General features: G+C 50.4%; 1 protein-coding gene across 3 annotated transcripts in view; it reads right to left on the reverse strand.

Annotated features, from left to right (window-relative positions):
* LOC119968854 (omega-amidase NIT2-like) overlaps positions 1-13,233 on the reverse strand; it is a 58,922-nt gene that overhangs the window by 18,177 nt on the left and 27,512 nt on the right. For all 3 annotated transcript variants that reach the window (XM_038801737.1, XM_038801741.1, XM_038801738.1), the window contains exon 3: positions 107-225. In XM_038801737.1, the coding sequence (XP_038657665.1) occupies positions 107-225 (119 nt within the window). The remainder of the gene's footprint in view (positions 1-106; positions 226-13,233) is intronic.

Consider the following 13,233-nt stretch of genomic DNA (forward strand, 5'->3'; position numbering starts at 1 on the left):
TGGCTGACCATTGCCTTCGATCATTGCCCCCACCTGGGGAGGCTTAAATTATACCGTGAAAAAGATAAACCGCTGCTCATCTTTTGTTGCTGATTGTTTTGCTTACAGGGAGCGCGACAACCTTTGCCCCCTTCAATGCTGCTTCCTTCACTAGTGTTCGGACTTTGCTGAGGTTACTGGCTTTCAGGGCCGACACCTCGAGCTGAATAAGGGCCAGGCGGAATTCTAGGAATAAATGGCAGAACAACAAATAGTTGTTAATAAATAACTCTGTCAATATCAACCCTGTATCAACCCTGTAGCAAACTATCCCTAGATCTGTAAAATACAGAATCACCCGTTAGACCCACTCACAGTGGGCACTGTACTTTTACAATCTGAGAAAACCGCTTTATTTTTGATGAACCAAAAGGTCACTCATGTCAGATTATATCTTGTTTCATAGGGGACTAGAGTGTTATACCCTGAGTTGTGCATTGATTCTGCTGAGCTGGGGCTATCTACCTTGAAGGCCATAAAGTTAAGTAAACACAAGCGGAATTCAACTTGAGTTCAATTGTTGTTTGGTCAGGTAACTGTGGAGGTGATAATATGCTTTTTAATTTTTGGCATCACATCAGAAATATTTTAAGATTGTCAGCATCTTCAAGTGTGACAGCACACTTTTAAGAAAATATTTAGAAAAATGTACCATGGCGTATTAGTGGATATGCTACTTAATATCAAGCAGTATCATTAAATCATATTTAAAAACTATCTAATAAAGTATGTCTGTACATTCCTTTCAAGTTGTAAAACGTGGAATTCATTCAAGGGTTAATTATTAACTGGCTAGTGCTGTACATTGCCACATTCACTCGTTTACGCCTGTGCTCAACTAACCTACGATGGCTCCTGGTCCCCCAACATTTTAGAATTAAAGGTTTTAACCTTGGTCAAATTGCTTCACGACATCACCTTACCTAGGCCCAATGCTGTAATCCTCCAGTTCTGGTCGCTTGGACTACCACTGGTGACTGGGTCTTCAAGTGTCTAGGCCCATTCCCTCCATAAACCTCTCCACCGTTTAAAACATCTCTCGTTGGCCAAGCCATTAACCACTTGTTCTAATATCTCCTCCTTTAGCTCGGTGCCATTTTTAAAGTCTCTGATTACGCTATTGTGAAGTGCCATGGGGCATTTGACAACAGTGAAAGCAATGTAAAAATGAAAATTATCGTTCGCATATAGAACCCTGGACCTGTTCCTAAGAAGGTCAATGTAAATGGTGCTCTGGCATTTGCTAATGGTGAAGAGTTGTTTCGAAACAAATACCTATAGGTGCTACATGCTTTGACACAGAAATTTATATTAAACAAGTGTAACATTGAAGTGTACAGGAAAGGAGGTGGGATGTACACTTAAAGATTTGTATTTTTATATTATATAAGTTATAACCCTGCAGGGACTCATCCAGCTGGGGATTGTTCCCTAGTGCTGATTGTGCTGTGAGTTAACCACAGTATATCAGGTTAGCTGCTGTAGCAGCTGGCAGAAAGGAGCGGGACCTGAGATGTGTAACTGGGTCCTGTGTAAATACTGCTGTTGTGCTGAATAAATTCTTTCTTATGAACTCTTTGCTGCATGAATTGGAACTGTTGGCCACCTTCTCCAAGTCTTTTTTTTAAAGAATGTGGACTGTGGTTTGGGCTTTTGTTGCTGTGAGGCCTTTTTTTGGAACCTGTTTTGTAATGGCAGGTGAGCGATAGTAATAATAATTGCTTATTGGCACAATCAGGCTTCAATGAAGTTACTGTGAAAAGCCCCTAGTCGCCATATTCCGGCACCTGTTCGGGGAGGCCGGTATGGGAATTGAACCCGCGCTGCTGGCCTTACTCTGCATCACAAGCCAGCTGTTTAGCCCACTGTGCTAAACCAGCCCCTACAAAGAACAAAGAAAAGTACAGCAGAGGAACAGGCCCTTCGGCCCTCCAAGCCTGTGCTGACCATGCTGCCTGTCTAAACGAAAATCTTCTACACTTCCGGGGTCCGTATCCCTCTATTCCCATCCTATTCATGTATTTGTCAAGATGCCCCATAAACATCACTATTGCCCCTGCCCTGTCACTATCCTAGTCTGAGGATTGATGCGGCTTGTGGACAGTGTGTGCTGGGAGAGTTCTGGGGTCTGATGTATCTAGCAGTACTGGAGGTGAGGTCATCAGGGTGGCTTTTGGTGATGGTTGCACAATGTTTCTGTCTGTTTTCCATTTGTGGCCTTTTTTGTGATGCTGGCTTGCTGTGGCAGATTGGTTCACTGGGGAGTCCTTGTTGGAGTTGGTTGCTGCCCTATTGGACTATCATTAATGTGGTGTTGATTCCATGATGTTTGGGACTATGCAGTGGACTATGGTGCTATTTTGCATGGCTATTGGTGTTGCTGCAAGTTTTTAGTGCCTACAGACACTGGGGTGTGTGAACCCTATATTTGTTTTGTGACGTGCCTCATTGAATTGGTATTGTATAACTTCTGAGGTGACAGCTCCCTGGTGGGTGCAGTTAATTCCCCCTTTTTTCTGTATGCGGAGGTGAGTGATTTTGGGGTGTAGTTTTGGTTGTTACCTGATTTCCCCACCACCCACCTTGTGGCTGAAAGTTAGATGGTGCTGGTAAGGCCTTGTGTTGATGGATTAGATGCTATGGTGTGCACTGTCCCCATACTTTGCTGTTAGTGTCTTTGCCATTTGTGTGGGCAGTGGGGGTATTGGGCTGGATGTATCCTAGTCTGTCCTGTTCCCCTGTTTTTGTGATACCTTGTTGAGCCTGAAATATTTTGTTGCTGTCTGACCATTGTGGCTTTGTTGTACTGGAGGGACTGAACCCTGGGAATTTCAATTTGTTAATTTTCCTTTAAAGTTTTTTTTTGTTATAGCTTATTAGTGGTGACCCGTTATCAGAAATTGGCATTTATTCATTCTTTCATTAAGTAAAATGCTAAAGACTAGGTGAAGGAGTTTGGAGATGCACAAGGGGCAATGTTGGAGGAGTGCAGAGTTCTAAGGCTGAAAAAGAGGGGCGAAGCCACAAAGCTATTAAGATTTTAACCAAAGCACTGGAATAGCAGTGTCATGAAGATCGGTGACCACAGGGTGGTGGGTGAATAATATTCTACATCCCAGAGTACTCTAGAAATGGTGGTCATCTTCCAGGATTCTATAGACTCTGGAACGATACCTGCAGATTGGAGGGTGGCTAATGTAATTACCCCCTAATGTAACTACCCCCTATTTTCTAAAAGGAGGTAGAGGGAAAACAGTGAATTACAGACCAGTAAACCTGATGTTGGTAGTGGAGAAAATTCTAGAATCCATTATCAAAGATTTTATAGTAGAGCACTTAGAAAACAGTGGTAAGATTGGACAGAGTCAGCATGGCATGCATTTATGAAGAAGGGGAAATTATGCTTGGCAAATCTACTGGAAATCTTTGAGGATGTAACTAGTAGAGTTGATGAGGGGGAGCCAGTGGATGTGGTATATTTGGACTTTCAGAAGGCTTTTGACAAAGTCCCACGTAAGAGATTAGTGTGTAAAGTTGAAGCATATGGGATTAGGGGTAGTGTGTTTGTGATGATCGGAATACCTTGCCCCTTTAAGAGGCTTGTGATGATCGGAATACATTGCCCCTTTAAGAGGCTTGGAACCCTGGGGGACTCTGCCTCTGGCTACGCCCCCTGGGAAACAGTACTTAAGATGAGACTCCATTTTGCGAGCACACTTCTCATGGACGCTGCCATTGTTCACTGCTTATTAAAGCCTTTGATTACTGACCTAACTTTCGTGTCGTAATTGAGAGTGCCTCAGTGTTAAAATGGATAGGAAACTGGTTGGCAGACTGGAAACAGTAGGAACGAATGAGTCTTTTTCAAATTGGCAGGCCGTGACTAGTGGGATACCACAGGGAATGATGCCAGGACCCCAGCTGTTCACAATATATATTACATTTTGTTCCCTCATTTAAATCATTAATATCTCCAAATTTGGATAAATGTGAGGTTATCCACTTTGGTAGCAAAAATGAAATGGCAGACTATTATCTGAATGAGAGAGGATTACGTGCAATGAGACCAGGATGTCCTCGTACACTGTAGGTACAGCTGGCGGTAAAGAAGGCAAATGGTATATTGGCCTTCACAGTGAGAGGATTCGAGTACAGGAGCAGGAATGTCTTGCTGAAGAAGGATGTTCCTGACCGTGGGTGTGTCCAGAACCAGGGGTCACAGTCTAAGGATATCGGGTAGACCACTTGGGACAGATGAGAAATTTCTTCACCCAGAGTGGTTGGTGCTGTGAGGCAGCAGTTAAAACAAATCCACTACAGAGTTAGTTTTTTTGAAACATGAAGCATGGTGCTGTCATCAGTCATGGGCTCAATTATGTATCAACTGTAAGAGAAGTGGCCCATGTTTTCAGCCTCGGTGACACATGGTTTAAGGTGCGAGGGGCAAGGTTAGTATAGATGTACGAGGCACGTTTTTTTACACAGAGGGTAGTGGGTGCCTGGAACTGGCTGCCGGAGGAGGTGGTGGAAGCAGGGACGATCGTGACGTTTAAGGGATATCTTGCCAAATACATGAATAGGATGGGAATAGAGGGATACGGACCCTGGAAGTGTAGAAGATTTTAGTTTAGATGGGCAGCATGGTCGGCGCTGGTTTGGAGGGCCGAAGGACCTGTTCCCGTGCTTTTCTTTGTTCTTTGTTCTATGTGCAGGCTACATTGCAAACCCACTGAAATGAACAATTTCCAAAAGCCGTAATTTCCGCAGTCACTATTTAAAAAAAAACATTTTAGTAAGGCATTTATGGTTTTATAACAACAAAAGATACAAATATAAATGTAAACATAGTTCAGTGAGTAACACACCCCTCCATCTCCCACTGTTTTCCGCAGTCACTTTTAAGAAATGCTGGGCGCGATTTAACCAACATATTTCTGGTGTGGTAGCGAGATTCAAAATGCTCTGGCTGACGAAGCTGTCACTGCTGTAAAATGTTAATTGGTCCACTTAACAAGGCCCCACGGACACCACTTCTGGCCCACATCAGGCCAGCTGTGCTGTCTAAATCACCCCACACCCATACACCCCACACGTGTGCGACTAATGATGCCCCCTCTTTGTCCCCGCAGGAGAAGTTGGCCTATAACAGACGGGAGATGGACCAGAAGGCTGGTGGGGTGCTGGACAACTGCGTCCTCACCCCCTATGAGGAACAGGCCCTGTAGGTCACAGGGGTGGCTGAGGACAGATCTGTCATCAACATTAAGCTTGGGGTGAGGATCCACCGGCTCCCACCCCAGACCTGTCACACATATGAGTTGTTAGAATGACCCATTCCTCCCACTGACTACATGTCCATTCTTTCATAGGATCACCATCCAACGGTGCCAGCCCATCTGAAGTGGTACCCCCCTGCCCGCCTCCCATGAGAACACCTTGGAGAGGAGCTCAGAGGACACCACCATATTCATGGCACAGCTGTTATCCCCACCCTCCACCAGTGCAGAGCCACCTCGGTGGGTGACAGTAGTGGACAGACTTCTGGGAGCACATTCTGGTGAGCACCACACAGTTTCTGATGTACATCAGGTGGGGGCAGGAACGACCACCCAGGCGAGACAGCAGTCAGAGGTTTGCTCGATCCCAGGACCCAGCTGGGTACCACACAGATGCTGAGCCTCTGGAACAGGTTTACCCGGAGCTGATGTAGACAGCGGGGTGCAGCTGGGAGATTCAAAGGGGGATATCAGCGACACACCAGCAGGTCCATAGCCGATTGGAGGAGCCCCAGAGGCCATGGGTGCAGGAGATGGCACCAATACTACAAGATTGCAGTGAAGAGCCTGGTGCACAACTTCAGCAGCATGAGTGGAGGTGTCCAAGGCATAGCACAGTCGGTGACAGTCATTGTTGAGTGCCATAACAGCATGGCCCAGTCGCTGGGGTGTGACCCAGTACTAGGTTGACCTTGAGACACTGCGGAGCGTGGACCTTGATGAGCGATTTGGGATATGTCCCAGTCTCGGGTGAGCAATGCCGAGATTCTCCAGATCATGTCCTGGTCCCTGGGAAGGGTCTCCCAGTCTCATGTGGGCCTAGGTGCTGCGGGACATGTCAGGTTGGCATAGTCTAGGCGCTGCGGAGCTTGTCCCAGTCACGGGTGGGCAGGGCTGGGGCGCTCCGGAGCATGTTCCAGTCATTGCTGGTAGACTTTGAGGAGCCACCAGGGCTGGCAGAGCCAGAGGATGTAGGGCAGCCGGGGTTCGATCCAACTGCCCCACCACTGCAATGGATCCTTTGGACACCAACCGACAGTGGGGAGAATTATGACAGTGGGGAGAAACAGACACAATGCCTCTGGCACTTTCTTCCACTATGCAAGCCGAGCATCAATCCCTGCCCCATTTCCCGGTCATGGAGGTCCTGGGCTCCCTAAACCGCCCCCCAGCATACAACGTGCAGGTGATGGGTGTTGGAGAGCACACAGGCAGAGGTCAGACTATGGCATTGAATGAGGAGACTCCCACCCTTCCCAGCCCCGCCCTTGACGGTGACCCTCTGACATTGCCGCCACAGTCCCACCATCACCCTGGAGTTATGTTACACAGACCCTGGGAGGGGGAAGGCTGAGGGATGGAGGGTGGGGGGAATGACGGACCTGTCTACATTCTATGTGGAGTGAGGGATAATGAGGGCCTCCATGACCCTCTGGGCGTCTGGACACTCGCCACTTACGCCTGCCTCTATCCACCGGCTGGTCCTACAGGTTCTCCCCGAGCTCATCCTCCAGCCGCTCCTGGTACGGCGCCTGCTGGTCCTCCTCCGATGTGGCCCCATATTCCCCCTATATGTTATCCCACTACTTAGCCAGTTTGTGAAGGGCGCAGCAAGCCACCACAAAACGGGCGACCCTCCGGAGGGGATGCACTGCAGTTCACCACCAGAGCGTTCGAGGCATCTTAAGGAGTACGATGCACCACTCTATTAGGCCTGGTCCATGTCAAAGTGTTGTTATGAGCCAGGACTGAACAACTCCAAAGTATATTATGGAGTCACCTGGTCTGCAACCATTTATTGATTTTGGCTATGATGAGCACAAGAGCTGCCTTTCAGCTGTTATTCAATAGAGTTCTTCGATGCTTTTAATCAAAAAACAAGCTTTATTCTACGAATTGATTTAACATTTGTATAAACACACAGTAAGAATTATTATCAACTACTAACATAAAAACCCTACACAGCTACAGTAATCCACGTATAACCCTTAATAATCGCTTATTGTGAGACTTCCGGTGGCGGTGATGACGTAGGAAGCCGCACATTTGGGAGCTCACGTTTCAAACGGACTTTTCGGCTCTTTTTAGAGCCCAAAACGGAATTTTTTCGATGTCTCCCGGTGGGAGAAGGTGTGCTGATCGACTTTCTCCGCATTTCATGACTCGAACTCGGAGTGGAAAGGGGGAAAAAACGGCAGCAGCTCCCCAGAACAAACGGGGGAAGGAATCCAAGATGGCGGCTGGCGGAGCACCAGAGGAGTGGAAGCAGTGGGCCCAGGAGCAGCAAGCTGCTCTCCTGCGCTGTTTTGCAGATTTCAAGGCTGAGGTACTGAGCTCTCTGCAGGAAACGAATAAAAGGCTCTCGGAAATTCAGACGACCCAGGGTGCTGCCATCAAGGCATTGCAGACGAGGAAAAGGAGGCCGTGGTCCTCGTGAGTAAGGTGGAGGGGCACGAAGCACTCCACAAGAAGTGGCAGGACCACTTCGAGGAGCTTGGTCACAGCATGAGGCGGAAAAATCTGAGGATCTTGGGCCTTGCGGAGGGGCTGGAGGGGTCGGATCTAACAACCTATGTGGCTACGATGCTGAACTCGCTAGTGGGTGCCGGATCTTTCCATCTGCCCCTGGAGCTGGAGGGAGCACACAGAGTACTGGCCAGGAGGCCTAAGGAGAATGAACCCCCGCGTGCGGTGCTGGTGAGGTTCCACCGGTTCAGTGATCGGGAGTGTGTGCTGCGCTGGGCCAAGAAGGTGAAGATCAGCAACTGGGAGAATGGGGTAGTACGGATCTACCAGGATTGGAGTGCGGAGGTGGCTAAACGGCGGTCTGGGTTTAATCGGACGAAAGAGGTGCTCTACAAGAAGAAGATAAAGTTCGGAATGTTGCAGCCCGCGTGCCTGTGGGTAACTTATTTGGACCGGCATTATTATTTTGATTCCCCTGAGGAGGCGTGGGCCTTCGTGCGGACGGAGAAACTGGACTCGAACTAGGGGTTGGGGGTTGCGGGGTCGGTTGTAATACTCAATTGCTGGTTTCTGCTGTTGCTGTGTTCTCTTTTCCTGTACTTTTGTAATTTTGATATGGTTATTTATGGGGGTGTTGTTCTGTTATGTTTTTTTGCTGTGGGGCATTGTTTGAGTTTTGTATCTTGCGGGGAGGGTTGGGGGGGGTTTGTTGTATTCTATGTCGGGTTGGGGGTATGGAGTGGGGCTGGTATTTGGGAGCTGCGTCAGAAGGGTGTGGTGGGGCAGTGCGAAAGCGCGGGCTTTCCTCTGGTTTCCCGCGTTGCGGGGCTGGGGGGTGGAGATGATGACGGGGGAGGCGGGGCCTTAACTGGTTCTTCCCCGCGCTGGAGCGGTGCCTGGAGGAGGGATAGGATGGGGGATGATCCCACTTCGGGAGGGGCCGGGTTTTTGGCGGGAGTTTTTGGGGTCAGCAGAAGTTAGCTGACCCACGGAAGTACAATGGAGGACGGTTCGCGGCTAGGAGGGTTCCTAGCCTGGGGGGGAGGGAGGGGGGGGGGGGGGGGAATACCGGGTTGCTGCTGGTAGGGTCAAGAAGGAGCTGGTGGGGGCCGGGGGGACAGAGGTGAGGTGTTGTCGCTGTGGGGACTGGGTCGGGCGGGGGGTGCTGGCCTGGGGCGGGCAGTCGACGGGCTATGGCTAGTCGACGGGGGAGGGGGGTCGAGACGCCCTCTGATCCGGTTGGTCACCTGGAATGAGAGAGGATTGAATGGGCCGGTGAAGCGGTCGAGGGTACTTGCTCATCTGAGGGGGCTAAAGGCAGATGTGGCAATGCTTCAGGAGACCCACCTGAAGGTGGCGGACCAGGTCCGTCTGAGGAAGGGGTGGGTGGGGCAGGTTTTCCACTCTGGGTTGGATGTGAAGAACCGGGGAGTGGCGATTCTGGTGGGGAAAAATGTGTCGTTTGAGGCATCGGAGGTGGTGGCGGATAAGGGGTGTAGGTATGTTATGGTTAGGGGCAGGCTACAAGGAGAGAAGGTGGTACTGGCTAGTGTGTATGCCCCAAATTGGGACGATGCGGGCTTTATGAGGCGTATGCTGGGACGGGTCCCGGATCTGGAGGCGTGAGGTCTGATCATGGGGGGGGGGACTTCAATACATTGTTGGATCCTTCACTGGATCGGTCCAGCTCTAGGACGGGTAGGAGGCCTGCGGCGGACAAGGTGCTGAGAGGGTTTATGGACCAGATGGGAGGGGTGGATACATGGAGGTTTGTGAGGCCGAGGGCACGGGAGTACTCTTTCTTCTCCCACGTACATAGGGTCTACTCTCGGATAGACTTCTTCGTGGTGAGTAGGGGACTGATTCCGAGAGTGGAGGAGGCCGAATATTCGGCCATTGCAATCTCCGACCGCGCTCCGTATTGGATAGAGTTGGAGATGGGAGAGGTGCGGGACCAGCGCCCGTTGTGGCGGTTGGATGTGGGGTTGTTGGCGGAGGAGGAGGTGTGTAGGAGGGTCCGGGCAAGTATTGAGGGGTACCTCGAGGTGAATGATACGGGGGAGGTTCAGGTGGGGATGGTCTGGGAAGCCCTGAAGGTAGTGATTCGTGGGGAGCTGATATCCATCCGGGCACACAGGGAGAGGAGCGAGAGGAGTGAGTGGGATAGACTGGTGGGAAAGATGCTGGAGGTAGACAGGAGGTACGCAGAGGCACCAGAGGAGGGACTGTTGGGGGAGAGGCGCAGCCTGCAGGCTATATTTGATTTGCTGACCACTAGAAAGGCGGAGGCACAGTGGAGGAAGGCACAAGTGGCAGTGTACGAACATGGTGAAAAGGCGAGTAGGATGCTGGCTCATCAGCTCCGCAAGCGGGATGCGGCTAAGGAAATTGCTGGAGTGAGAGACAAGAGTGGGAATGTGGTGCGGAAGGGGGTAGAGGTGAATGAGGTCTTCAAGGACTTTTACGGAGAACTGTACCGGTCGGAGCTAAAGGTGGAGAGGAGGGGAATGGAGAGGTTCCTCAACGGGCTTTCTTTCCCAAAGGTGCAGGAAGAGCAGGTGGAGGGGTTGAGGGCGCCGATTGAGCTGGAGGAGCTAGTTAAGGGGATCGGGCAGATGCAGTCAGGGAAGGCGCCAGGGCCGGATGGGTTCCTGGTGGAATTTTATAAGAAGTTTGTGGACCTAGTGGGCCCCTTGCTGGTGCGGACACTCAATGAAGCGTGGGAAGGGGGGATTTTGCCCCCGACGATGTCGCGGGCGCTGATTTCGTTAATCTTAAAGAGGGACAAGGACCCCCAGCAGTGTGGTTCATACAGGCCCATATCTCTCCTAAATGTGGATGCTAAGGTGCTGGCAAAAATCCTGGCCACCAGGATAGAGGACTGTGTGCCAGGGGTTGTACACGAGGACCAGACAGGTTTTGTGAAGGGAAGGCAGCTGAACACGAATGTGCGGAAATTGTTGAATGTCATCATGATGCCGGCGATTGAGGGGGAGGCAGAGATAGTGGTGGCGCTGGATGCGGAGAAGGCCTTCGATAAAGTGGAGTGGGGGTACTTATGGGAGTTGTTGGGGAGGTTTGGATTTGGTGAAGGGTTTATTAGATGGGTGAGGCTGCTATATGAGGCCCCGATGGCGTGTGTGGCCACGAATGGGAGGAGGTCGGAGTACTTACGGCTTTACCGAGGGACCAGGCAGGGTTGCCCCCTGTCGCCCTTGTTGTTTGCATTGGCAATCGAGCCGCTGGCGATGGCGTTGAGGGATTCAGGGAGGTGGAGAGGTTTGGTGCGAGGTGGGTATTTTGAGCTTTGTGTTGGGCACATGGAACTCCGAGAGTGAAGAGGGTTTTCCTGGAGTGAGGGAGGGATAGAGGCGGGCTGGCGCTGCCCAACCTTTTGGGGTACTATTGGGCGGCCAATGTGTCAATGGTGCGCAAATGGGTGATGGGGTGGGGGGGTGGGGGGGGGGGGGGGGGGCAGCATGGAAAAGAATGGAGATGGCGTCATGTAGAGGCACGAGCCTGGGTGCCTTGGCAACGGCGCCGTTGCCGCTCTCTCCTAAGAGGTATACCACGAGCCAGGTGGTGGCGGCGACCCTAAGAATCTGGGGACAGTGGAGACGGCATAGGGGGGAAACAGGGGGCTCGATGGAGGCTCCATTGGGTGGAAATCATCGGTTCATCCCGGGGAACACTGATGGGGGATTTAGGGGGTGGCAAAGGGTGGGCATCAGTAAATTGAGGGACCTGTTTATTGGCGGGAGGTTTGCGGGCCTGGGGGAACTGGAAGATAAATTTGGGCTCCCCCAAGGGAACATGTTCAGATACTTGCAGGTAAAGGCGTTTACTAGGCGTTTACTTTGCTGCCCTCGCGGGGGGCGATGGACAGAGTGCTTTCGGGGGTGTGGGTCGGAGAGGGGAAGGTGTCTGACATTTATAAGGTAATGCAGGAGGTGGAGGAGTCGTCAGTGAAGGAGCTGAAGGCTAAATGAGAGGGGGAACTTGGGGAGCAGATAGAGGACAGGACTTGGGCGGATGCCTTGGAGAGAGTCAACTCTTCCTCTTCATGTGCGAGGCTTAGTCTCATCCAATTCAAGGTGCTGCACCGGGCCCACATGTCCGGGACTAGGATGAGTAGGTTCTTTGGGGGTGAGGACAGGTGCACCAGATGTTCGGGGAGTCCAGCGAATCATGCCCATATGTTCTGGGCATGCCCGGCACTGGAAGGATTCTGGAAGGGGGTGGCGGGGACGGTGTCGAGGGTGGTTGGATCCAGGGTCAAACCAAGGGGGGGACTCGCGATTTTTGTAATGCGGTGGAGCCGGGAGTGCAGGAGGCAAAAGAGGCCGGTGTCCTGGCCTTTGCGTCCCTTGTAGCCCGGCGGAGGATCTTGCTGCAGTGGAAGGATGCAAGGCCCCCAAGTGTGGAGACGTGGATCAGTGACATGGCGGGATTTATAAAATTGGAGAGGGTCATATTTGCCCTGAGGGGATCAATACAAGGGTTCTATAAACGGTGGCAGCCTTTTCTGGACTTCCTGGCTCAAAGATAGGTATCTTGGTCAATAGCAGCACCAACCCGGGGGGGGGGGGGGGGGGGGGGGGGGAGGTGTTCCTTATTATTGTTTCTATTTTTTCTATGGTTATGTAACTTAACATTGTGTTAATTTAAGTTGTTGTTAATATGTTTTGTTGTTCATTGAGGATGGGCGAATGTTTATGATTGCTATCATTATTGTTATTGTTGGAATTCTATTATGGTTCGATGTTGTTGTATAAATTCAAAATTTTTCAATAAAAATTTTTTTTTTTTTTAAATTATCGCTTATTGTCACAAGTAGGCTTCAATGAAGTTACTGTGTAAAGCCCTTAGTCACCACATTCAGGCGCCTGTTCAGGGAGGCCGATACAGGAATTGAACCCACGCTGCTGGCCTTGTTCTGCATTACAAGCCAGCTGTTTAGCTCACTGTGCTAAACCAGCCCCTTATAAATTCCCCCTTAACTGTTCCAATTCAATAACAAGATCCCATCAACCAAAAAAACACTTTTTACCAAAACAGCAGGTAACTATAATGATTGGGTTTCTTCCTTGGAATAACTCTTTAAAATTGAAAATAGAGAGACAGGCCAAAATATTTCCCTGTCTGAGTCTACAGCAGCCAAATGTGAAAACGCAAGTAATATCTCAGAGCCACAAACCAGCTCCAAAGCCAAAGCAAAAGTAAAACCCACTCCCAGAGCCACAGCCCAGCTCCACCCACACAATGACATCACTGAAGCTATGTTGTTAGACAAAACGTTTCTTTCCGGGACACTCCTATGTCAGTGTGTATATATAGTTCACTGCTGGCAAACAGAGCATCAGTGACTTCACTGATGCACTTGTGGGCTGTAGCTTCTGAGATGTCACAAGTCCCCGCTTGAGCCCTGGAATGATCCTGAGGTGCAGAAGTT

Source organism: Scyliorhinus canicula, chromosome 7, assembly GCF_902713615.1.
Source record: "Scyliorhinus canicula chromosome 7, sScyCan1.1, whole genome shotgun sequence".
NCBI lineage: Eukaryota > Metazoa > Chordata > Chondrichthyes > Carcharhiniformes > Scyliorhinidae > Scyliorhinus > Scyliorhinus canicula.